A 24,798-nucleotide genomic window follows, 5' to 3' on the forward strand; every position below is an offset into this window, starting at 1 on the left:
ATGGACTGTAGACTACCAGGCTCCTCCGTCCATAGGATTTTCCAGGCAAGAGTACTGGAATGGGTTGCCATTTCCTTCTAGTGGTTAGAGATAACCAGCAAAAGAGCACCAAATCCAATCTAGGAAATTGGGGAAGGCTTCCTGGAGGAGGTGATAATCTGATTTGAGGGCTGAAGGAAGAGCAGGAATTCACAGTGCAAGGGGAGGAGAGGACTTGCAATGGCGAACAGGAAATCCCAGGCAGAGGTGGAAGATGAGGCTGGTGAAGGGGCGAAGAAGCTAGGTCTTGCCTATTTCCACGTGACAAGCTGAGAAGCTGCCTTTTACCCTTTGAGTGATGGGGAACCATTGCTACAACTCTCACTACATTTTTGTGCTGTTTTCCTCCCATTGTTTTTTGTTTTTCTTTTTGAATACCAGAGTCTTTCCCCACCCTTCTCGCTATCTCCCTACTCCTGACAAGACACCGCCTTCCTTGTGCAGCCAGCCCACAAAATCCTGCTTTTACAGGATCCGCGGCTTTCCTCCGGGTCCCGCGCCCCAGTGCCCCAGTCGGAGGCCACACCCCCATGGCCACGCCCCCGATGACGCGCGGCGCCTGGTGCGTGGGGATTCCCGCGGCCGTGGCCACTACCCGGCCTGCCCCGCGGCAAGATGGCGGTCTGAAGGCAGTGGGCAGCGGCAGAAAGTTTGTTGTGGGATTGGATTAGTCGGGCTGGGAGTCTATACTTGTAGGGGGTCGTGAGGATGCCAACGGGGAGTTGGGGCGGAGGGAGTAGCTCTGGGGTTGAGAAGAGGAAGTGGAGTGGTGGAAGGTTGGAGGCAGAGAAAAAAATGAGATAGGGATGGAGGGGAGGGGGCCTAGATTCCAGTGGTAGCCTTGGGGGAGGGGATTCCAGGCGGGGAGCCTGAAGTAGGTGTGCAGGGAGGGAGAAGCAGCGTCACGAGTTGGAGCCGAACTTCTTAGCCAAGAGTAAAAAGCCCGGAGCGTGGAGTGGAGGCCCTAGCGCAGGCTGGTGGGAGAGGAAAAGGGGTCTTTTCCATGGAGGAGAATAGTAGGGAACGGAGGAAGAGAGACCTGAAGCAAAGAGGGAACTAAAGCCAAACAAATGGCCCTCTTCTAGACTTAGATCAGCCTTTCCACAGTTCTTATAGCAGCATCTGCCCCAATTTCAGCTGAAGACTCAGGGGCCCCAGGGATTGGAAGAAATCACAGTGCCTGCTTGGAAAGAAGAAGAGGTAGCGACTTGCCCCAGCTCAACCCCAGAGCGGGTAAGGTGGCCTCCGTTGACAGGCTGGCATGCTCCCTGGAAGCAGGATGCATGGGCTCCGAGTGATGCTGAAAATCATTTATTTTGAGAAGGGCGCTCTTCTCTAGAGGCTGCCTTTTGCCTGTGGTCCCTAAGTTAGTCTTCTGCTTAGATCTCACGCTGATTTGTTGAGAGTTGGGTGTAGTACTGAGCCTTGTATGCCTTCACCTGTGCAGGCGAACGTGGGCAAGAGCCTAGAGATCAGACTGAAAATATTTTAACACATCCCTGTCACAAGCAGTTTCCTTCACGGTCACTGTATTTTCTTTGATCTCCCCATCACATCTTCAGTTTGGTCTCCTGCCCAAAGTGGAGATTTGTGGGTGACAGATGGTGGGCAGCCATAAGAAAACAAACTTCTGGTTGGTGTCCATTAACCATTTAGGCACCTGCTGTCACCGATTCCTGAATTCATTCTTGCCACATGTCTGCCTCTTTTGATCTTTTCTTTTGGTAAGAAGGGCTCATTTATTTGGGCCCGTGTTATTTGGGGATGTGGATTTGGTGCCTAGGTTGGGTCAGAGGAGTGAGGCAGGTAGGTTGGGATTAGGGAGGAGAAACCCAGATCAGTTTATAGTAAGAGGTCAGGCTGACTGGTACAAAGCTCTGCACATGTTTTTCACATCATTCTGTTCCTGAGACCCCTGATATTTGAGAGTTGCTTTACAACCTGGAGCAGTGTGATGCAAGGAAAGGCTTGTAGAACTTGCCTTTTTCTCTTCTGGTAGTTTTTTTCTTCTTTCTTTATATCTTCCTATCAAACGACATTAAAATATATATATATATATATATATATATATATATATATATATATATATATATATATATTTTAAGTTTTGGGGACTTCCCTGGTGATGCAGTGGTTAAAATTCCATGCTTCCAATGCAGGGGTCATGGGTTTGATCCCTGGTTGGGGAACTTAGGACCCACAGGCTATGTGGTGTGGCAAAAAAACAAAATCAGTTTTATTAGCAAAACTAACCATGGCTTGAGAGATAGTGGATTTGGGTTTGAGGAAAGAGAACAGGTTTGGAGGCACAGAGCGCAGTGAGTATGGTTCCCACTTCTTTGATGCCCTTTGGTTATGCCTAAGCCAGAATTAGGAGCATGCTTCTTACTGGAACCTGCTCCAGTAAGAAGGTTCCATGCTTGGATCAGCAAGTCTGATTTGATCTAGGACTCCTTACTAACCATCTTCTGCTCCCTACTCTCAACCCATCCATGCCCCCAAAAGTCTCACTCCAGGCAGACCAGCCTAAGTCACTGTCACTAGACTAACTTCAGTACCTTCAGGTATCTGAAGAACTGGTGTTGTTATTGAGCTGTGACTTCATTTCTAGAAGGTTGAAAAACTTCTCTTTCTGAGAACAATTTGTGGATGCCTCTAGAAGATTGTAACCAGCAAGGACAGTGTGGTGAGCCAGCACAGAGATTAAGAGCACTGACTCTGGAGCTAGATTGCCTGTCCAAATCTAGACTTTGCCATTTGTGACTCTGTGACCTTTAGATATTGCACAGCTCTCTGCCTCAGCTTTCTCATCAATCAAATGGAGATGGTTGGAGTACCTATCTAATAGAGTTGTGCGAAGGTCAAATAAGTTAGTACATTAGTGTATTTAGAACAGTGCCTGACATTCAGTATATATATTTGTTGTTATTATGCTGGCCAGATCTCAGCCCTAATTTCTGCTTCATGATTGAACTTGATGTCTCTCTGTGGCAGACCTGTACTGGTTTGAGCTGCTCTCCTGATGTGAGAAGAGGATAGTATAGATTTTACGTATAGTGAGAATATCCTCATTAAGCTATTTAAAGTGATATTAAAATACCAGTCATTTCCTTGGCAGAACACATTTGAAACTGTGAGGCTGTAGAATGATCAATTTACCATCGAGTGATGAAGATAATAATAGTGCTTACTGAGCACGTTCTGTATGCTTGGCACTTTTGTAAGTGGATTAGTAGTTTAATACTGTTAGTATCCCCATCTTACAGAAGAGTAAATAGAGGTGCAGCATTGTTAAGTGATTTGCTCAGCATCACCCAGATAGTAAGTGGCAGAGCTGGGATTTGAAGCTAGGCAATGAGGCTTAAGCAGTTGAGCTTTTTTTTTTTTTTTTGCATTTGGTATGAAGTTAACTTTTAAATATGCCTTCTGGCAATTTCTGTCTCTTGTTTGCTTGTCATGATGGTTATATGTGAACCCATATTGTAGTAAACATTTTTCTGATTGTTTAAAAAATGTTTTAGGAGTTGAGCTCTTATCTCAGCTCTCCTCTTCCTCTCAGAGTTAATAACCCTTGCAGGCACTGGTGGGATTTCCCTGGTGGCTCAATGGTAAAAAATCTGCCTGTGACGGAAGAGACCTGGGTTTGATCCCTGGGTCAGGAAGAACCCTGGAGGAGGGCATGGCAACCCACTCCAGTATTCTTGTCTGGAGAATCCCATGGGCAGAGAAGCCTGGTGGGCTGCAGTCCATAGGGTTGAAAAAAGTCAGACACGACTCAAGTGACTTAGCACACACACACGGACTGGTGTGGGAGTGCCCTGTGCCATGTTCGCCCAATCTAAACTCTGTCATCATGATTCAACTTGGTGACTGCTCTTTGGAAAACTTTGAGCTGGCTGGGGTGAGCAGACAGAATGACATCGAGATCCATTCTTAGCATGCATTGACTGTGTCGGTGTTTGTGTTACTGACACGAACCGTTGAAGGAACCATAGTGTTAAACTCATAGACAGTCTGCTTGCATCTTTCTTTAAAAAATAGCAAACTACAAAAGGGGAAAACTATGTTATTAACGTGAGAGGAAGTTGGGAAATAAATGTGCTTCTGCTGAAGCTTGTGTTGTAGAGGAAGGCCCTGGTGCCACGCCCAGGTCTCTTTCCTTTAAGCCAGGCAGGAGGCAGAGTGTGTGTAAGGACTGACTGATGACTGGCTTTCCTTTGCCCAGTATTTAAGACTCACCCTTTCCCTCCTTCTGAGTCATGCCCTGTCTATTTAACACATGCCCTCAGGGCCCATCTTTTTCTTTAGTAAATGACTCTTCACTCTGCCATCAGGGCAGGCACACGCCTGGGCTCATGGTGTCGGGGGCTCCGGACCTAGGACTTGCCCCATGATGAAACTTTCTGTCTGTTGTAGCATAGCACATGTGCTTTTAAGAGCATCTGTCAGTCTCTGCTCCCCTCCTCCATCAACAGAGGAGCCACAGGCCTCAGGATGGTGTGCTTTATCTTGATTTGCGCTGCAGTCAGCATGCTGAAACGTGTTATCTCTGTACAGTACATGTTTGTGTTTTGGTAGTTCTCTGACTTCCTAGATTCGGGTCACATTTTAGCAAATGATTGAACTTCAGGGTGAAGGCTGATGGATTTTAAGCCAGTTCTCCCCTGTTACCATTCTCTTTTTGTTGTTGTCTAAATCAGTTTGTTCTCATAACACCCAGTATTCATTTGTTATCTTTGAATCAAATTCCTTCACCTCCTTTTCGCTATCATATTTTGAGTGCCAAGTCCTATGAGTAAACTGGGTCTTCATTTCTCCAGTAGGATTCAGCCTCTTAACAGCTCTTTAAAAAAAAAAAATTATTTTTAAAATTTATTATTAGTTTTGGTTGCACTGGGTCTTTGTTGCTTTGCAAGGGCTTTCTCTAGTTGCGGGGAGCGGGGGCTACTTTTCGTTTTGGTGCATGGGCTTCTCATTGCGGTGGCTTCTGTTGTTGTGGGACACGGGCTTAGTTGCACTGTGGCATGTGGAATCTTCTCAGATCAGGGATTGAACCCATGTCCTCTGCATTGGCAGGCAGATTCTTATCCACTGTACCACCAGGGAAATCCCTTAACAGCTCTTTAAACTTACCTTGTTCTCTAGCTTCTGGGTCTTTGTACACGTTGGTTGTGCTGCATTCCAGACTCCCTTTTCCTTCTTTATTGCTCCTGTGGTCTCATTTTAAATGTCACTTCCTTTGGGATCCCACTGCTCTTTACTGTCCTGTGCTTACTTCTGTTTTAACACTTGGGCTGTATTGTAATTGCCTGTTTATTTGTCTGACTCTCACAAGACTGTAAGTGCCCTGAGAACAGACACTGTCTTACTCACTGTTGTATTCTGGCATTTGGGATAGTGCAGGGTAAAAATCCCATGGATGGAGGAACCTGGAAGGCTGCAGTCCATGGGGCCGCTGAGGGTCGGACATGACTGAGCGACTTCACTTTCACTTTTCACTTTCATGCATTGGAGAAGGAAATGGCAACCCACTCCAGTGTTCTTGCCTGGAGAATCCCAGAGAAGAGGGAGCCTGGTGGGCTGCCGTCTATGGGGTCACACAGAGTCGGACACGACTGAAGTGACTTAGCAGCAGCAGGGTGCGTAAGAGATGCTTTATAATGCTGTGGTGCATATACAATGAAAGAAATGTGACGGGCAGTCTCTCCCTACTCTATCTTCCATGCTGCTGTAAAAATTTACTTTCCTATAAAACACATACTGCCTCTTCCCTTTAGGCCGTGGTTTCTCTCTTGTTTGGGATAGAGTCCACAGTCTTCAGCCTTGTGTACCAGAAGGCTCAAACTCAACTCTCTAGCCTGAGTTACTGCCGCTCTGTTTCATCTGTCCTGTGTTTCCTTGCTCCTGAGTTTCCTACTGCTCCGGAACCTTTTCTGAACATTTGTTTACTTTTTTCTTCTCACTTGTGCATTTCAGTCTCTGCATCGTGCTCACCTTTGTCTCTCAAACTCTGCTGACCTCTTGAGACCCAGCTTCTCTTCCACCCTGGTTGAGAAGACTTCTCTGTTTTCCTTTCTTCCTCTCGGTCCCTACAGCACTTTGAACCTCTGTCCTGACACTTGTCTACCTGTTTACCTGTCTATCTCTTTCACTGAGCAACAAAAAAAGGTGAGATTGGGGAACAGTGTCAGTGTGCAAAGGAAGTTTGTTGAGGCTTCTTCCCATCTTTTACGTTGAAATGACTCCTTTGATGGATTGTGACAAGCATGTGAAATTAACAATGACTTTGGTAGATACAGGTAGGAGTGAGTAGGTGGCGGATTTGTTATGTAGTTAAGGCCGGAGATGACTAAATGGGGTGGGTTTTTGCTGCTGTTGTTCTTCTATTAAACTTTTATTTTGTATTGAAGTATGGCCAGTTAAAATGTTAGGATAGTTTCATGTGGACAGCAAAGGGACTCGGCCGTACATGTGCATGTATTGGATGGGGTGTTTGAGGTTCCGTGTTCCCTGGTATTTTGTGGACTGAAAAAATGTTGGGTGAAGCTGGTGGTCTATGCTTTGAGAAAGCCAGACTTCTTGTCCCAGTTTTTTTTTTTTTTTTGGGGGGGGGGGGTCACAGAACAGGCTTATGAACTCAGGTGCTCCCCAGAAATGGGGTGGAAGGCTGAGGGTCGCTGTCCATTCTTTGACTTTTTGTTTTCAGTATAGCTGATGGGAATAATTCTTCAGCACCAGTTCTGAACAAGCGCCAGAGAAGTTTGTTTCCAGAAGTCTAGACCTCTTAATTGTATAATGCCGGGCCGCACTCCAGTGGGAGTTTGCAATCACAGGAAGATTCGTCTGGATTCTTGGGAGGGCAACCTTTCTGTCTGGTGTTTAACTCCCTGCCCCAGCCAGATGCCTCTCCTGTTTGCTCTCAGAGCACTCACCACACTGTGATGCAGGGGGGCTGTTAACCTGTCTCTCCCCACCCAGGGGTCTTTCTTAGGGGCAAGGTCATTTATTGAAGGCTGAGCGTTTAGTTAGCCCAACATAGGAGGTGCTGAGCAGTCCTATTCCCAGTCTAGTCCTTTCTTAGACTAAAGCAGATAAAGTCTATCTGGTGAAACTCTTCGAACTCTCAGGAAGGAAGGTCCTGCATAAACAAAAGGTGAATGTATTAACAGTCACATTACTAATTATTTTCCAGAGTTGAGTTAATGTGGTTGAATGATCTAGGTGCTTGGCTTCAGCTGTCTCCCTCTTCAGCCTTATATTCTAACCGCACATTCCTAAGCCAGCCAGAAGGAGTTGAGAGAGGCACTGGAGTACACACAGGTGTATTTTCTTGCTTAATTAGCATCTTAAAAAGGCTTTGGCTGCCGGCACCCTCTTTGTTATTCATCGAGCTCCTTTTAGTGCCTGCAGTCACCTGCTGGCTTTTCTGTGGTATCGCTGGTCCTCCCTTGGTGTGCTCCCCGCTCACAGCCAAGACATCTTGGTACAGCCTTGTTCACGCCTAGAAGAACCACAGGGATGAAACCAGTAGTTAGAGGTGGACTGAAGGAGTTTTCCCTGGGCTCTGCCCCTCATCCCTTGGTGTGGGGTGCGCACTGCAATGTGGCCCGTCTTCATGATGGCATCTTGGCAGGAGTGATAAGCTGTGTTGTACGTTAAGCAGGTTTGAGAGGAGATCAGATGAGCCAGCTGGACTGGATTGTGTTGTGTGCTTTTAGGTCTCAGAGGGACTGCGTCTGGTGAGGGTCCGTGAGTAGAAGAGTGAGACTTTCTTTGTTCGGTCTATCTTGTAAGTGCCAACTGTCTACTTGGTGACGTTTGGGATCTATCAAGGACACGGCCCCCTATTTGTGAAGCACTTTTATGTTCTCATAATAAACTGGCAGAGAACTCCCAGATGGGGGGACTGCCTTGCGGAGAGTCAGCCTAGACCCGAAAGCCCTGGGCTTCCATTAAGCTAACCAGCGGGATAGAACTCTGCACTTATCCCCTTGGGTGCTGAGCAGTGGCCTCTTTGCCCCTTTCCAGGTGAGCCAGATGGGGAATTCGGTCTCAGATGTCTTTGAGGGTCTTTACATCCGGGCAGAATTGTCATCGTTTTCCTTGGCTCCCGGGAGAAGACAGCTTTCCAGGCTTTGAACTGGAATTGGAAATGGAGGGTTCTGTCCCCTGTGTCTGTGGCCTTGGGCAGATCTCTTGTCCTCTGTGTCACTTCAGAATGGGAGAACGCCACCTGTTCTGTGGGCCTCACTAAGCTACAAGGATTGAAGGAAATACAGCTGAAGGGAAAGCACTTCTGGGAGGGTACAGCACAGGGCAGATGGAGTGATTTTGTCCGTTTGTCAAGGAACAGTGCATTGTCATCATAAACATGGTGTGTTACCTCGTTGAAAATACCAACCGTACAGAAAAATCTACAAAATTTAAAGCAAAAAGACCTTCCCTTTCTTCCCCTACTGCTCCTGTCTAAGCCCTTTCCCAAAGACAGGGAATACTGTTAACCATTTATCCTGTATCCTTCTGATCATTCTAATGTATTAATACTTCCAGACATTCCCTATCATGTATTGCCTGTAAAATAAACACAACTTAATAGTAATACATATTGTTCTTCAGCTTGTTCTGCCCTCCTAACAATTAACCCTGGGTGGGGCAGGGAGGGGGGAATTAGTCCCTGCTGGAGCCTTCAGCCTCCAGTCCAGCTTGGTGTGTTCCTGGGGGGCTGGCTGGCTCCTTGGGAGGGTTGGAGCAGCTTTCCCAGAGGTTCTTGCCACAGCAGACACCCTGCTTATCTCTGAGGGATTGTCTTTTATGCTGGGATGAAGTTTTCTGGTAGGAGAGCCCTGGAGTGGGAATCAGGATGGGTGTGGGCGTGATGTGGGCACCAGCACCCCTGGCTCGCATGTGTCTCTCTCTCTCACTCTTCTTTCATCTCTGGCTGGGAAGGGCGGAGACTTACCTGATTTCTCAACCCCTGCTGTCTGAAACCTTGGATTAACCAGGTCACTTGCTGCTCCCCATTTGGAAAACAAACCAGACCCAGCTGGTGCGTGTTTGTTTATTTATTAGCATGTCTGTGTCGAGGATTCAGAAAGTAGTCGCCCATGGCCACGCTTCCTTGCTAGTCCAGGGAAGAGATCAGAGCCCGCAGGAAGAGTTGGCATCTTCTCTGCTAGATGGCTAGCTTACTCTTCCTGGTCAGGCTTCGGCCTTTTGACCTCCAGGGCTATCAGAGCAAGGCCGGGAGCCCAGCAAGGGGGCAGTTGGGAAGCCTGTTGGAGGCTTCTCTTGCTTGTGTTCAGCGTTGGCCTGGGCTTGGGAGAAGCCAGGCCTATGTGTGGGGCCTGGGTGGTCTCTGTTTTCCCCTTCCTACCCCGAGTCATCTCATCATCAGACTGCGTGGGGGTCGTTCTCCTGCTTTTTCCCTGCCAGCCCTTCTCCATCAATCACAGCCAGTATTTGCTGATGTCTGTGCTGTAACTTTCCTGTCCTGCCTCCCCAGGGGTCGCATCTTGGCCAGGGCAGGGGGTCTCTGGGACTCCGCTGCTGTGGCACATTTGCCTGGAGATCTCTAAGCCAGGGTGTGTCACTTTCCCTGGGTGATTCTGGAGGCTTCAGGGAAGAGTGTTCCCTGGGCTAGCTGTGTGAGAACCTTAGCCTTTCTGGGCTTTGCCATTCTGAGGGGGTGGGGAGGCCCTCTCAGGGTCTGGGGAGTCTGACTGTGGCCTTGCCCTTACCCTTGCCCCATGGGTCCCTTTGGGGCCAGCTCCCTGGGAAACACCACCCCTGGCCCTTTCTGCAGCTGAAAGGTGGCAGTGTGTCACCCGTTCCCTGGGCTGGCATGGCTCCGGGCCGGGCACACACTGCCCCATTGTGCTGTGCTTTCCACGCAGCTCTTGTTGCAACCTCCGGTCCCTGGGCCAGTTCTCTCCCAGCGCCTTTCCTCAGAGCCCGTGGGAGGGGGTGTGGTGGACTCTGCTGGCACGGGCTTGGGCGAGGTGGCAGCTGCAGCTGTGGGTGGCTTTGTTCTTAGAAGCAGCTCTCAGGGCTGTGGTCCAGCCTGGCAGCAGTGTTCCGGGAATAGGTGAGACAGGAGAGCTGCCCCCTGGTAGCAGTGCCCCCTTCCACCACGGCAATGCTCTCTTTCTGTTGACAGCTGGAGAGCCTTGCTCCCTGGGGTCACCAGCCAGGCTCACTGCTTGGCAGGGTGGGTGTTGTGCTTGCATGTGGCCTGCCTTCCAGAGGGGAGAGGCCCTGCAGGGTCTGGCGGTAAGTCCGGAGGAGCGTCCCTGTCGGGAGAGGGCAGTGTGTACCCTCGGGCATCCTGCAGCCTGGCATTCCTTCTGCTCTCTTTGCAGCTCCGGAGTTGGGCTGCTCACAGACCAAGCTGTCTGTTTGTATGGAGTGCCTGGAGGGCGTCTGCCACGAGTCTGGTGCTAACCGTGCTAACCAGGAGAGCTGGCTGGTTGGGGAGAAGACACTAACCCTGTGAGTCTGACCCGGGCCAGCTAACCCACCCTGAAGGTGCCTCCAGCCACGCCTCTCGTCTCCCTTCCTGCCCCTGGCCTCCTCCCCTCTGCTTACACCGAGCCATCTCCTCTGCGCGCTTGTCCTTACCACTGGGTTCCCTCCGTTTGCCCGGTCTCCTTGCCGTAGGTGGGGCTGTGCACAGGTGCCTGTCCACCTGCCAGCCGGCTGCTGGGCTCTGCCCCCATTCCTCCCCTCAGTCAGTATGTGCCTCTCAGTTCTCCCTTAGAACAGCATGTCTCTTTAATCTGCTTTTAGCACCATGGAGTTTGAGAGCATCCCTCAGCTACCGTGCTGCTGGTTTCATGCCTCAGAGACAGATGGAAGGAGAGTAGGAAGGGAATTTTCTGCTAGACTGGATAGTTTCCTCCCTTTATCAAGAGGGGAAGATGATGGAAATTCCTGTGGCAGTCCAGTGGTTAGGGCTCAGTGCTGTCACTGCCGAGGACCCAGGTTCAATCCCTGGTCAGGGAACTAAGATCCCTCATGGACATAGCCAGAAGGAAAAAGGAGAAGATGATATCCCCATTATTCCCATCCCAGGATAAGATTTGAAACTGCAGGTTCTTCTTGGGGACTGGGAGGTTGAGGAAAACCTTGACCTGCCTGTGAGAAATGGCCTGGACAGAGGAGTGAAGCTCTGTCTGAAAGTTGGAGCCCAGAACCGGATACCCATCTGAGATGTAGCTCCCGTTGGTGACCATTGCTCTGGGAGGTGGAGTGGGAGGAGTTGGTTCCCCCACCGCCTTCCACCTCTGGAGCTTCAGGTGGACTTTAACCAAAAAGAGCTGGGAAGGGCGCCTTAGTCAGAGGGGGCAGGACCTGGCTCTGGACTCCACAGTGGGCCTGAGGGAGGCATTGGCCTCAGCTTGCCATGGAGAAGTTCCCAACAGGCTCCCTCCTCCCTCCAGGCTGGGAAAGAAGGGGCGTCCAGAGGTTGCAGGAAGGCTGACTGCGCGGGGCGCCCTGGTGGTCTGCACAGGTAACTAGACAGACCCTGTCTGCCGCCTCTGGGGGCAGTGCCCGGGGAGGGGGGCGGAGTGTGGTGGGCTAGATAGGGGGACCTGAGACCTGGAGGCCCTCTAAGCCGCCTCTGTTTCCCCTGAGCCAGGAGGCAGAGGGCAGGAAGCTGCCAGTGCCCACAGAGTGGGAGTGTGTAAACAAGAGACGGTGTAGGGGCTCCGCGGATGGTGTGGACCCTGAATAGAGAGTTAGCAAGCTGGAGGGAAAGGTTGAGGGCGGGAGGAGAAGGGGACGACAGAGGATGAGATGGTTGGATAGCGTCACCAACTCAATGGACATGAGTTTGAGCAAACTCTGGGAGATGGTGACAGACAGGGAAGCCTGGCGTGCTGCAGTCCATGGGGTCACAAAGAGTCGGACATGACTGAGCTACTGAGCAGCAGCACCCTAGAGGGGCCTGTGGCTTGGCTCTGACGAGGAGAGCAGAAGGGGCGAGGAGTGGCAGGTTGCTTCTTCCCAAGGGGCGAGCATGGGACGAAGGTCAAGTGCTGCTTCTGATCTGGGGACTTCTGAGCGCTCCGTTTGGTTGGGGGTTGGTTTGCTTGGCTCATCATCAGGAATCTTCAGCCGCTTTCCTCCTGTCAAGTGTTGGCTTGAACAAGAGGCCCGGTGGATAGACTTGAGGTATTTGCTCTGGTGGGAGCCAGGTAAGCTCTCACAGGCCACCAGCACTAGTTCTGAGACCTCAGGATGACTCTGGGGAGGAATATTCCCACCCATTCTGGTTTTTTAAATACCTGTAGTCTATTCCGCTTAGAGTGGGCAGGGGGCCAGGTTAGGGCCGCAGGCAGCATGTCCCAAAAGGGTGACGTTGTGCTTTCCCAGAGGGGTGGCAGGCCTGCCTGGGGGAGGGGCAATGGGGCTGGTCTGGGCACAGACTGGCATCTTCCAGCCTTGTCATCGGCCCAGAGGAGAGCCTGCCCAGGCCCCACCCGTGTTCTGCTGGCTGCTTGCCTGCCACGCGCCCAGGATCGCTCAGGGCTTTGCTCAGGTATCTCGGGAACAGCTGTGCCGGAAACTGGGGGCCAGGGCTGGGAGGACTGAACCCAGGCTGCCTCAGTAGGATCAGCTCTCTGTGCGGCTGTTCACTGACAGTCAAGGGGGAGAGGAGCCATCCTGATTAGGGGTGGGCATGGGAGGGGTCCTTATGGGCAGTCTCCGGACCCCCTGCTGGCCCCCCTGGTTAGGGGGCTGGCCCTTGCACGGTGGAGGCTTGTGTTTCTTGGTCCTTAGTTGGAGCCAGAGCCCGGATTTCAGAGGCCTGAGAAGCAGTTGGACCTGCACTGTGGAGTGTGTCTTGCCCCCCACCCCAACCCCGCGAGGCACAGCTTCCTCCAGGCCTGCAGGGTTCAGAGACCACTTCACAGCTGAGGACCATTCCCACAGGGGAGGCGCTCGTCCCTGTGACCACATGCTCCTGTTTAGTGGTTCACCAGGGGCTTTAGGAAGGGCCCATATTTGGGTTTATTATTAATTTATATCCTGCTGGGGTAAGGCAGCATACAACACAGCTGGGGTATTCTGAAAAGGGGCCAGTTTTCCTTTCATTTTAAAAGCAGCAATGATTGCTACCTTCCATTTGACTTTCTTTGGGTGAATTATGAAAGAAGAGCATTAGTTAATGATTTTTGTGATGTGTATGCCTTCCCTGATTCAGAAGATTGGGTTCATTGGCCCCTCAGCGTCCTTCACTTGCTTGATTTCAGTGACAGCTGGGGACAGAGACATCAGTAAGTACAGAAATGCTGAGCCCAGATAAACTGCTGGGGTCATCATTTCTTAAAGAGAATGTGGGTGATGGAAGTCGTGGAGGCAGGCGGTTTCTTTGGGTAGGCAGCTGAACTGTGTAGGGGCAGGGGTGTGGTGCAGAACTTGGGGGCTAGAAGAGACCTGGGGTGCAGGGGAGGGCAGAGTTTGAGCCACACCTGTTTTGGATTCAGTTGTCTGCCTCTGCTCGGCCAGTGTCGAGGGGGTAACCTCTGAGCCCTGAGCAGAGAGAAAGCTGGATGCTGGGAGCTCCCTTCCTCTCCTGCACCTTTGGCTTTGCCCTGGGCCTTGGGCAGACGCACAGATGGGACGGCAGAGGGAAGTAAGGGGGTGTCCTTGGCTCTTGGAATCGAACCTTTCACTGTTGCCTCTGCGGGTGTTTGCAGGGAGGAGGAGAAAGGATAGTGGTTTGGAGAGAATCAGATTCTGAAGAGGGCTCCTCCTCCTCCTGCTCCGTCTCCAGCAGCATCAGGACTGACTTCGGGGGGACCCCTGGTCATATCCACACACGTTCATTGTCCACACAGGGGAGCGAGTCGGAGAGCTGTCCCCTGGTTCGAGAGAGGAGCCGCCAGCTCCTGGCATATATTGCTCCTTATATCTGCCTCTGATACACGCTTTGCTCAGCTGTTCAGTGGGTTCAGAGCACAGGTTCACTGTGCGTGCCGAGTCCCATTTCTAATGAAAGTAGACTTTGTTCTCTGGAGGCAGCTAATCATGCCCGTGGGCTGTAATCAGGGAGAAGGTATTTAATACAGGGCAGGCGGCAACAGGGGCCTGCGCCGACTGGCAGATTGCAACATGGCAATTACAAGGCTATCACCCCCTCACTCCACCCCTCAGATACGGTGGAGTCCTCTGAGCTGCTCCTGAGTGAGTGAAGAATGAATACTCTGCAGGAGAGGGAGGAGGAGGCAGGGTTAGGGGGGGTGGGGGCGGTGAGGAGAGCTGCTTTCCTTTCACCTCGCCTCCGTGACGCTGCGGGGGTGTCTCCCTTGACAGTGCCTGCAGGTGCAGCCCCGAGAGCCCCAGACCAGGTCAGCCGGGGGGATTGACTCAGGTCTCAGCCTTTCTCCCAGAAGGGCTTCCCTCATAACTCAGCTGGTAGAGAATCTACCTGCAATGCAGGAGACCCCGGTTTGATTCCTGGGTTGGGAATATCCCCCGGAGAAGGGATAGGCTACCCACTCCAGTATTCTGGTCTAGAGAATGCCGTGGACTGTATAGTCCATGGGGGTCGCAAAGAGTCGGACACCACCGAGCCACTTTCACTTTCACTTTTCTCCCAGAGCACGGCTGTTGTCGCACAAACCCAGCCTGAGATGAGGTAGCCCACATCCTGAGTCTTCTGCTTCCAGTTCCTTGAAGCTCAGGTAGTTTGTGGTGAGGGGTGGGAGTGGGATTCTTCCTTGTCAGTTTCTAGACTTTCTAGAAGAGCCTTCTCGTGGAGGTGCCCTGGAGCCAGCGCAGCATCCAGAGGCTAAGAGACCGGGCTGTCTGCCCGCTCCTCGTGGCCTGTGGCCCATTTGGACTTATCCAGCCTTCCCTGGGGGACTCTTTTTCTTGCTGTGGGATTAGGAGTCGACCTCGGGTTGAAACACTCCAAAGCAGCTTGGAGATCTTTGGGTGAAGGCCGTGTGCCAGGGAGGCAGCCTCTAGGAGCTGGGTCTTCCTGGAGGGGCCGCTCCGCTGCTTTGTAGCCAGCCCCTCCTCTCCTCCTGTGACCCTGTTGCCCGGCTGCTGCTCCCTGTGTTCTCCAGTAGGCCTGGCGTTGCGCTCACCCCTGGGGCTGACCTTCCCTGCAGTGCCAGCGTCCTGCCAGGCCTGTGTGTGCCTGTTCAGTGCTGGAACTGTGGTCCCCTCCAGGCTGGATCTGAGGCCCTTAGCAGACCTCAGGAGTTGGGACCAGGGCCCCAGCATGCACTGGAATTTAGGGATGTGGGGCAGGGAGTGGCATGGAGTCTCCCTCCTGGACTTGTGTTGGGATCGCTGAGGCTCCCTGGTGGACTGTCCTCCCTAGCAGGGTGTGGCCTTCTGCCTCCCCAGTCAGGAGCCATGTCCCTCCCTGTGACTCTGATATGTATGAAAAGAGCGGACTCTGGCTGGGGAAAAGAACCTCCAAAACCACTGTCGTTCATCTGAGAGTCCTAGTCTGCACTTTGACCCGTCTCACTGCTAGCCACATCCATGCTACCTGTCCCCTCAGCAGGCCAGATTGTCTGTGCATGAAAGCCCCAGGAATATGTGCTGTGGGGCCGTGAGGTTGAGACAGGGCAGGATGAGCTCGTAGGACATGTGACAGCTCGAGCTGGGGCAGCGGGGCATGGAGGGAGGCTGCTGCGTCTCCTCACGGGTAGGATGACTAGATACCCGGGCACGGTATTGTCCTCCGCCCACCGCCCACACCAGTGTCCCAGGGCTTGGAGGGCAGTGTGGGTGCTGGCAGGAATAGGGAAGGTGGGGGAAGGCAGATGCCGGCTCTGGACTTCATGGGCACTCCTGGCTACCAGTATCTCTCACTCCTGTGGTCTGACTCTTCCTTTTCTAACATATATACCGCCCCCCCCAACTTAGACCCTCTGAGTATCAGAATCCAGGTACCCGTGCTGGCTTGGCACTTTCTGGGCCTGTTCCCCAGGCCAGAAGAGCTTCCACCCAGGGCCCCACTGAAGGGGTAGCCCCAGGGAACTGTGGGGGTGACTTGTTTGCTCCCCCACACCTCAGGAATGTGCTGTCCCTTCAGGCCTGCCCAGATTCCTGAACAGGGAGTCAGCCCGACACAGCCCGCTGTGTGTGCCCTGTGGGGACACGCTCTGCCTCGCCATCAAAGGGCTGGAGGTTGGCGGCTCGTGCCTGCTGCCACACCCCAGAACCCCACGCCAGAGGCCAGGCTGCCCAGACAGAGAGGGGAGGCCACTCCTCTTCCCGCCCTCCCCACCCCCTCACCATGCCTCCTGCCTCAGGCCCTGTTGGAATGTGACAGGAGTTGTGGCCAGGGCATGTCCCAACAGCGGGAACACACGCTTCAGCCCGCAAGGCTTCCCTCAGCCCCCAGCTCTGGTTAGGTGGATGGCGGAGGCAGGACTGCTGATGTCCGGAAGGCCACCTGAGGTTGCTGCCTCCACTGGTCCCTGTGGTAGCTGCTGCCCCCATGCTGCAGCCCAGCTCATTACAGGTCGGGGAGAGGTCGGAACCCCAAGGACTTGGAGGGGACCTCACAGGCCACTCATTCCAGCCACCTCTCTGCAGATGAGAGACAAGCTTATCCAGTGAGGCAGGGACTTACCCAGGGCCACATCGTGTGTCAGAAGCAGCACTGAGCCCGGAAGCCAGGTGTCTCAGCTCCCCAGACTGGGGCTTCCTACACAGGCTTTCCCAGCCTGGGCAAATCAACACTGTGCCGATAATGCCTTGTCGTGGGAGGCTGCACTGTGCTTCATAGGATGTTAGCAGCAGGCCTGGCCTCTACACATTAGATGCCAGTACCACCCACCCCTGGTGTGACAAGCAAAAATGCCTTCAGATATTTGCCAGATACCAGGGGTGGGGAAAGGAGGAGGCCGGGGAAGACCCAAATCACCCTGGTTGAGAACCGTCATTGCTCTAAAATGCTGCCTTTTCCAGTTCTCTCTCCTGGACCTTCCCCTCCTCTTGCAGTCTGTTTGGGCTCCTCTGGAATCATTGCTAGGAGCTTTTTTTTTTTCCCCCAGCATCTTCTTGGGCCTCTCCTAGGCTTTTTCCTGGTGTTTTCTTCTGCAACCCATGTCCCCCAAATCTCTGAGTTGTTGTTTCTAGACTCTGAGAGGCCCTGGAGATGAACAGGAGAGATACAGGGTAGGATAGGGACAAGACAGCACCAGGCCTTTTCTGGAATCAGGCGTGTGGTAAGCCAAGAGCATGGCCACACAGACACACCTGTGTCTCCCTGGGCCCGGGATGCCGTTCATGCAGAGCCCAGTGCTTCCACTCTGGTCCCGCCTCCATGGCTCTCCTGCGTAGCTCTCCTGGGGGCACTGACAGACAGGCCTTGACACCTGGTTTCTGTTTTCTTCCCATCTCCGGTTTCAGGAGCTGTTGGCCAGAGGAAGTGGCTGGGCCGTGGGATGCAGAGAGCCACAGGCTGACTCCCGGACAGCGGAACAGAGAGTGCTGCCGACGGACAGACGGTATGTTCGCAGTGAGGCCTGCGCCCCCCACTGGGCCCCCTCCTGGGGAGGCTGGCAGGTGAGGGGGCAGCAGGTGGCCCCTTTTGGTGGGGGCTGGTGAAGAGAGCGCTGGAGGCCAGAGAGGCTTGACTTTCAGGGCCCCCAAACCTGGTGACACCCCGCCCTGAGGGGTCCAGGCTGGGCATACATCTCAAGCCCTTACTTTCTGCTCACAGTTTGCTTTAAAGCTAACATTAGTCGAGCATCTGAGTGCCAGCTTCTGTTGTTAGTGCTTTCCATAATCATTACAACAACCCTATGAAATTGGTTGTTGAAGTGAAACTTAACCCAGTTTGGAATTGAGGAAACTGGTTTTTGGAGAGTCGCTCTTCCCTCTGCGGCGGCCCTCCCACGCCCGCAGGGGCCAGGGGTGGGTCACTCCTCCGGCCCAACCCGTGTGCCCTGCGCCCAGGCCCTGGGCCCTGCCTTTCCCCTCATGTAATCCCACTGGCCCTGGACGCCTCTCCTGTTCACCATTGACCCACAGGCAGTGGCACACCAGAGCTGAGCACTTCAGATAACCCTGGGAGTGGCCCAGGCCTGTCTGCCTGCCTGGTGGCTCCTACCTGTCCCCTTTTTCCCTCAATTCAGAGGCCTCTTGCCACGTCTCTGAGCCTCCTCCCTCCTTATTTCCCTCAGCAGGTTGAACAGCTCTCATCTCCCAGAATGACCAGTGCAGCCCCTGCTAAGAAGCCCTATCGTAAGGCACCACCCGAGCATCGTGAGCTGCGGCTGGAAAGTCCTGGCTCCCGGCCCGAGCAGGAGGTCAGCAAGAGTGGTCCCCCTGCCCCAGCTGGCAGCTGCAGACCTCTGAGGCGGGGCCTGGCTGTCCTGAGGGGGCATCTGGTTCCCCCAGTTGGGGTGCGAGTGTGGCGTTGCTGGTACCCGCTTGGGCTCTCAGCTGCCACCATGCTCGTGGGGGCCATGCAGACCAATGGGGGATGGCTGTGACACGTTCACACATCCAGGAGCCCCAGAGTCTGTAGTGCAGCCTAAATGATCTGTGCAGTATTATTCTTGGTGTGGGAGGCCGCCCATCAGACAAAGGTGTCTGACCTGCCCGGAGCCGGGGACTCTGGCCCTCCACTGGCGGAGCAGAGCTGTGCAACCTGCGGCCCCTCTGGGCACCTTTAGGGAGCTCCAGCTGCTTGCCCTCAGCCTAGCTGTTCTCCACTGTCCCCGAAAGGCTGACCTTCGTCCAGCTTTGTTTTGTCTGGCTGACATTTATCAAATATGTGCTCCCTGCTAGGGACCACATTAGATACTTAGGAGGCCTTCTTCAGGCAACCGCCAAACATTCTCCAGATCTGTGTTCCTCTCTCGTTAAGCTCTTGCAGGAAGAGGAGAGTTTATTCTCCTTGATACTGTGTCTCTACCCTGTTGAAGTTCATGGAGCACATTTGGAGAACTTGAGAGATGGCCAGCGTGTGCCAAGCGCCCAGGGCAGAAGTGCCATCCACGACTTGCCCATTTTGAATTTAGGAAACATTAAAAGGCCAGATACTGTGCGAGGTGCCGCCCTCTGGGCACTCCCCCCAGTTTTGTAGATGTGGTCTCTAGGGTTCAACAAGATTAATGAAACCAGTCCAGGTGTCAGTGGCTCCCAGGTCCATAGTCTGGGCCATGCACCTCATTGTCCTGCCTGCGATGAGCGTCCTGAAGCTGTGAGGCCAATCAAATGCCACTCGACATTTCCCTCCTGCCGTTGCGCAGGCTCGCTCTGCCTTTTGGTTGGCTGAGTTCTGGCCCTTGGGCTCGTGACCCATGTGGGGGCTTGAGGAAGATGCTGCAGGAGGGAGAAAGCAGGACGAGACGCTTCACTCCCCTCCGTCTGGGTTACCCCAGAGGCTGTCCTGCACTCATGCCTCCCAGGGGGCCCGCAGGGCTTCATCAGAGCTCTGGACTCTACTCCATCCCACCTGGCTTTGTCACTTCCCTGGAAAGTCTTCAGCCTTGCCTACAGGGCCCGCTAGGAGCCCAGTGAAGAGCTGAGAGGCTCTTTAGCCCAGGGAGAGGTGGCATGGCCTCTAGGACTCAGAGGGCTTGGAGCTGGTGTGGGGAACGGCAGGGTTGGAGTCTGGTGGCATGGGCGAGGGTAGTCTCGGCTGGTCCAGAAGTTACTAGACGGCCCCATCTCTGGGGGGCCCTGCAGCCCACTTGTGCCAGACACGTATGCTGCAGACATGACCCTCTCTGGGGCTGTTTGGAGCTGTTTGGAGGCGGTGGGAGTGAGCGGGAGGCAAGTGGTCCGGAGCCGAGCCTCAGGCTTCTGTTTTTTTGTGCACAGGAGCCGCTGACTGACGCGGAGAGGATGAAGTGAGTACCTGCTGCCCAAGAGCCTCCCTGCCTCAGCTCGGTCCCCTCAGCCCCAGGCTGTTGGTACCATTGGGCTTTTCCTTGGATTAGGTAGAGGTACAAGTTGGGGGATTTTAGGGACTCTGGAAGGCAGCTTGACGTTTGGATATTAGTCCTGGAAAAACATCTGTTTGATGAGAACCTGGCATTGGGGAGGCGAGTGCCTCTGAGGGGCTGCTCGGGCGAGTCCCAGCTCCCGCCTCCCGTGCCAGCTGTCTCTTACAGCCTTTTCCGTCAGCCCCGTGAGGCCTCTGCAGAGCAGGGCCCTCCTGGGCTGGGTTTCCACAAGTTGAATAATGGAGCAGCTTGACTGTGCAGTGGAGAAACCGGAGCTGGGGGCCGGCTGGCTTGGGTTGTAACTAGAGACAAATGGCAACTGTGGCCCCTGCAGTTCTGTCTTCTCCAGTGAGGGGGGCCGACTGTCCCCCTCCATCCCCTCTGCTTCCCCCACCCTCCAGGCCCAGCCGTGTTCTCAGGGCCAACAGGCCTGTGGGATACGCTTCCCTGGACTCCTGTCACCCCTACTTCCTTCTGAATCCAGCCTGGGACTCCAGGGTGGCCCTAGCACCTCTGATGCCCCTCTGCCCTTGAACCCTCACCCTCCCAGGCTTTTGCAGCAGGAAAACGAGGAGCTTCGCCGGCGCCTGGCCTCAGCCACCAGGCGCACTGAGGCTCTGGAGCGCGAGCTGGAGATCGGGCAGGACTGCCTGGAGTTGGAGTTGGGCCAGAGCCGGGAGGAGCTGGACAAGTTTAAGGACAAGTTCCGCAGGTGTGGGACCGGGGGCTGGGACATGCATGCATCTCCCCGTTCACAGGGGGTTGTTAGCCAGGCGTGGCCTCAGAGGTGATCCAATTCTGATGCGAAAACTGAAGTTCTGGGAGGGGCACCTGCCCAAGATCCACATCAAGAAGGGACTGAGCAGGGTCTGAAGAGCGGCATCTTGACCCGGAGGTCTGCCTTGTGTTCTCTACAGGCTGCAGAACAGCTACACGGCTTCCCAGAGGACCAACCAGGAGCTGGAGGACAAGCTGCACACGCTGGTAATCTGTCCAGGAGGGCAGCTTGGCTAGCGCTGCACTCACAGCACAGCACGGGGCTAGGACTTGCCAGGGGGCCCCCCGTCCTGCCCTGGGCTCGGGAGGGGGCGGCTGTGGTGGGGAGGGGCCTGCCACGTGCTGTGCGAGTCAGGGTCGTCTTAACGCTCACACTGTTTCTCTTCTCTCGTCTTCCCCTCATGCTGCCACCGTTGCTGCTGTACTCTTCTCTCAGGCCTCTCTTAGCCACAGCTGGATTTTTGCAGTTGCGTCTGAGTTTGTGTGTTTTCTCCCTTGCCCTTGCCTCCTCCTCAGCTGAGATCTGGGATGGCTGGGGTCTGCCCCTTGCCCTCTGCCCATTCCTTTCCTGTCCTCATGGGAGGCCTGGTCAGCAGTCAGTGCCTCGCTCCTGGGGGCAGGTGGGGAGCCTGCTCTTGGCTTGGGCAGAGGTACTGATTGATGTCACCACTGAACACTCATGGCCTCTCAGCTGCAGTGGCAGCCAGCCCCGCCGCTTGGAGGAAGGGGGCCTGTGGATCCAGTCCCTGAGCTGAAGATCAGAAGACTGTAGCTCCCTCCCTGCTTGACTAGATAATCTCCCAGGCGCCCCCAGCTGCCACCCAGCCCCGTTCTGTGCCCAGCCTCCTCCCTCTCACCCAATGGCCTGATCCTGGAAACAGCTACATGCAGCATAGGCCTGAGCCCCTGGGTTTGCAGTTCTTGTCTCTCAGGGTAGAAGCTCCTTCCCCTGGTGTGTAGAGCCCCTTGTGCACCCTCCAAGGCTGGGCAGCTCTTAGATTGCTCTGGGCCTGGGCAACTGTCGGTCATGCTCAGAAAGCCCCTGCCCCACAGCCCGCCTGCATTGCAGGAGAAGTGTCCAGTCTCCTTCTGTCTGTCCATCATCTGTCTCTACTTCATGTGCCTTGGCTGCCCTAGCACCTGTGGCTTCCTGTGTCTCTGGGCTGGGAGGAGGGGAGGAAGAGCTGGCTGGGGCCTGGGCTGGGTTCACTGTGAGTCTTGTGCCTCAGATCAAGAAGGCTGAGATGGACAGGAAGACGCTGGACTGGGAGATTGTGGAGCTGACCAACAAGCTGCTGGATGCCAGGAACACCATCAACAAGCTGGAGGAGCTCAATGTACGGCATCTTGGGGCCTCCCTGCCTGTGCCACTGTGTCCCCACCCCACTCCCCGGGCGGGGCTGGGCGCTGAGCTGCATCTGTGTCTGCAGGAGCGGTACCGGCTGGACTGCAACCTGGCCGTGCAGCTGCTCAAGTGCAACAAGTCCCACTTCCGTAACCACAAGTTTGCCGATGTGAGTAGCGGGTCCTCCTAGCCAGTACCCGTCCACCCTTTCTAGGACCCTTCCAGCTCCAGTTTCTACGCCTCTCTGTCCTGTCCTTGCACCTCTGGCTCCCCGCCTTTCTGCTTTGCCTTCCCCTCGCCTTCCTGTTTCCCCTCAAGCCAGGCAGCTCAGCCTCTGGTTGGTGTCCTGCATGCTCTCAAGGGCCATCACTAGGGGCAGGGTGAGGACTGGCCCTATGGGTATTTCTGGAACAGAGATGGGGAGAGGGTCTCAGTTTCCAGATCTGATGCAGGAAGGAGGGGGATGCCAGAAGTATGGGCCATAAGATAATTGAGAGAGCCCCTTGCTCCAAGGGGAAGCTCTAGACCCCAGAGCTCCAGCCTAGGGCTGACAGGGTCGACAGAAGGAGTGGGCCTTAGCACCAGTTCTGGGGTCACATCCTGGCTGTGTTGATCAAAAGCTTCAAGTCATTTCACTGCAAAATGAGGACATACCTCGGTGTGCTGTGAGAACAGGTGATAGCAAAGTGCCCAGCACACTGTGAGGAGGGAGCCTTGCACATGGCAGCCTTTATTTTTGCCCTGAAGCAAGCTGTCTTAGGCTGGGATCCTTCATGTCTCTTTCCTTTTCTCGTTCCTGTACCCCAGCTGCCCTGTGAGCTACAGGATATGGTTCGGAAACACCTGCACAGTGGTCAGGAGGCCGCCAGCCCCGGGCCTGCCCCCAGCCTGGCCCCTGGAGCTGTGGTGCCCACCTCGGTCATTGCCCGCGTGCTGGAGAAGCCGGAGTCTCTCCTGCTCAATTCGGCCCAGTCAGGCAGCACCGGGCACCCCTTGGCTGAGGATGTCTTCGTGCATGTGGATATGAGTGGGGGTGACCCGGGTGACTCAGCTAGCCCCCCAGCCCCGAGCAGCCCCAGCCCCCAACCCAACGGGGAGTGCCATTCCCTGGGCACTGCCGGGGGCTCCCCAGAGGAGGAGCTGCCCCTGCCGGCCTTTGAGAAGCTGAGCCCCTACCCAACCCCATCTCCGCCACATCCACTGTATCCTGGCCGCAGGGTGATTGAGTTTTCTGAGGATAAGGTGCGGATCCCCCGCAACAGCCCCCTGCCCAACTGCACATATGCCACTCGCCAGGCCATCTCCCTGAGCCTGGTGGAGGAGGGCAGTGAGCGGGCCCGCCCCAGCCCGGTGCCTAGCAGCCCTGCCTCAGCCCAGGCCTCCCCCCAGCACCAGCCCCGGCCTGCCCCGCCGGCGCTCAGTGCCCCGGCCAGCTCTGCCAGCTCTGAGGAGGACCTGCTGGCCAGCTGGCAGCGGGCGTTTGTGGACCGCACTCCGCCCCCGGCCGCTGTGGCCCAGCGCACGGCCTTCGGCCGGGATGCACTCCCTGAGCTGCAGCGCCACTTCGCCCTTGGGCCCGCTGGTGGAGATGAGGTGCAGGCACCATCATCCCCACCTGGTGAAAGCGGGCTTCTGCTGCTGCCCGAAGCTGACCCTGGCTTTCCCAGGGAAGAGGACGAGGAAGAGCTGAATCTGCCTGTCAGCCCAGCGGAGGAGCGCCAGAGCCTGCTGCCCAGCGATGCTGGCACTGAGGAGGGGCCCAGCGCACCTCGCGCTGAGGGCAGGGTGTGGGCACTGCCCAGCCCCAGCCGCCCCCAGCGCAGCCCCAAGAGGATGGGGGTGCACCACCTGCACCGCAAGGACAGCCTGACGCAGGCCCAGGAGCAGGGCACCCTGCTCCACTAGCGCCTGGCTCGCCTTCCGCCGCTGCTGCACTGGGACTGCAGGGCGCCCCTGCCCTTGCAGCTCAGGGTCTCCGCCCAGCCCAGGCCTTTGGCCTCTGCTCCTTGCGTGAACAGGGTCAGGCCACACCAGGCCTTTCAGCTGCATTGACTGTAACTGGCACCAGCTGGCCTCGTGGTTTTTCCCTCCTGGAATATTTATTTTCCAATGGTAACGTGCAGCTGGGGCTCATGACCTTCCAGTCAGCCCAAATCGGTCTGTTCTGGGTCGCTGGGGCGTTTATTACATCAGTGTTCATCCTCCATCCTCTTTTCATAGCCACCAGTTTTTTTTTCCCCCCAGAGTGTAGGGGGTCATTGGGATTATTAACCTCTAAGTTCTAGTTTTTGACCTGTTTCCCTCTCCTTCAATCCTCTGCACGAGCTGTTGCCTTCAAGGGGCCTAGCACAGCAGGCCCTCGGGGGTGCGGGAGAGGACTGACTCAGGGCTCCTCAGATGTTCCTCCTCCCTCTGGAAGGGAGTAGAGGGTGGGATTCAGGGGCCTTAAACTGGGCTCTCGGTGAAGCCTAGCCCCGCTCCCAACCTTGGCTCTAGACTGTTACTCCCAGCACTGGGAAATTTTCACATCGGTAACTATTTTAAAATTAAATAAAACTATTTTACTGGAATGGCCTCATTTGTATCACTGACCTTCCTTTTCCAGTCTTCTCCCCATTCTTGGGTATCCCCAGTCCTAGTCATGTCCTAGTCTTTGCTCCTGACTCCCCCTGCCTCCCTCTGCCTGGGGCTTCCTTGGCCACA

General features: G+C 54.6%; 1 protein-coding gene across 21 annotated transcripts; it reads left to right on the forward strand.

The window, feature by feature from the left end:
* The first annotated feature begins 569 nt into the window (after nucleotides 1–569).
* On the forward strand, nucleotides 570–24,665 carry TJAP1 (tight junction associated protein 1). 21 transcript variants are annotated; one of them, XM_086371798.1, is made up of 15 exons: nucleotides 570–688; nucleotides 1,177–1,272; nucleotides 10,398–10,527; nucleotides 11,478–11,548; nucleotides 12,482–12,580; nucleotides 13,247–13,319; nucleotides 14,646–14,729; nucleotides 17,425–17,522; nucleotides 18,204–18,326; nucleotides 19,849–19,877; nucleotides 20,524–20,685; nucleotides 20,891–20,957; nucleotides 21,980–22,087; nucleotides 22,181–22,264; nucleotides 22,903–24,665. In XM_086371798.1, exons 9-15 carry the CDS (start codon nucleotides 18,228–18,230, stop codon nucleotides 23,998–24,000), a joined length of 1,647 nt encoding a protein of 548 aa, XP_086227924.1. In that variant the 5' UTR covers nucleotides 570–688; nucleotides 1,177–1,272; nucleotides 10,398–10,527; nucleotides 11,478–11,548; nucleotides 12,482–12,580; nucleotides 13,247–13,319; nucleotides 14,646–14,729; nucleotides 17,425–17,522; nucleotides 18,204–18,227; the 3' UTR covers nucleotides 24,001–24,665. The 21 variants fall into 21 exon arrangements, with proteins under 21 accessions (XP_086227924.1, XP_086227934.1, XP_086227921.1 ...); XM_086371808.1 differs by lacking the exons at nucleotides 12,482–12,580; nucleotides 13,247–13,319 and adding an exon at nucleotides 10,196–10,308; XM_086371795.1 differs by lacking the exon at nucleotides 12,482–12,580 and having other exon boundaries at nucleotides 18,201–18,326.
* Nucleotides 24,666–24,798: the final 133 nt, after the last annotated feature.

This window comes from Bos grunniens, chromosome 23, assembly GCF_055505025.1.
Source record: "Bos grunniens cultivar Pamir isolate PY7600 chromosome 23, Bosgru_T2T1.0, whole genome shotgun sequence".
Classification (NCBI taxonomy): domain Eukaryota; kingdom Metazoa; phylum Chordata; class Mammalia; order Artiodactyla; family Bovidae; genus Bos; species Bos grunniens.

Coding starts and splice junctions, on each gene's coding strand:
- TJAP1 (XM_086371808.1), top strand. CDS start 18,228: ATGACCAGTGCAGCCCCTGCTAAGAAGCCCTATCGTAAGGCACCACCC. Junction 19,878..20,523: donor ACTGACGCGGAGAGGATGAA/GTGAGTACCTGC, acceptor TCACCCTCCCAG/GCTTTTGCAGCAGGAAAACG. Junction 22,088..22,180: donor ACAAGCTGGAGGAGCTCAAT/GTACGGCATCTT, acceptor CTGTGTCTGCAG/GAGCGGTACCGGCTGGACTG.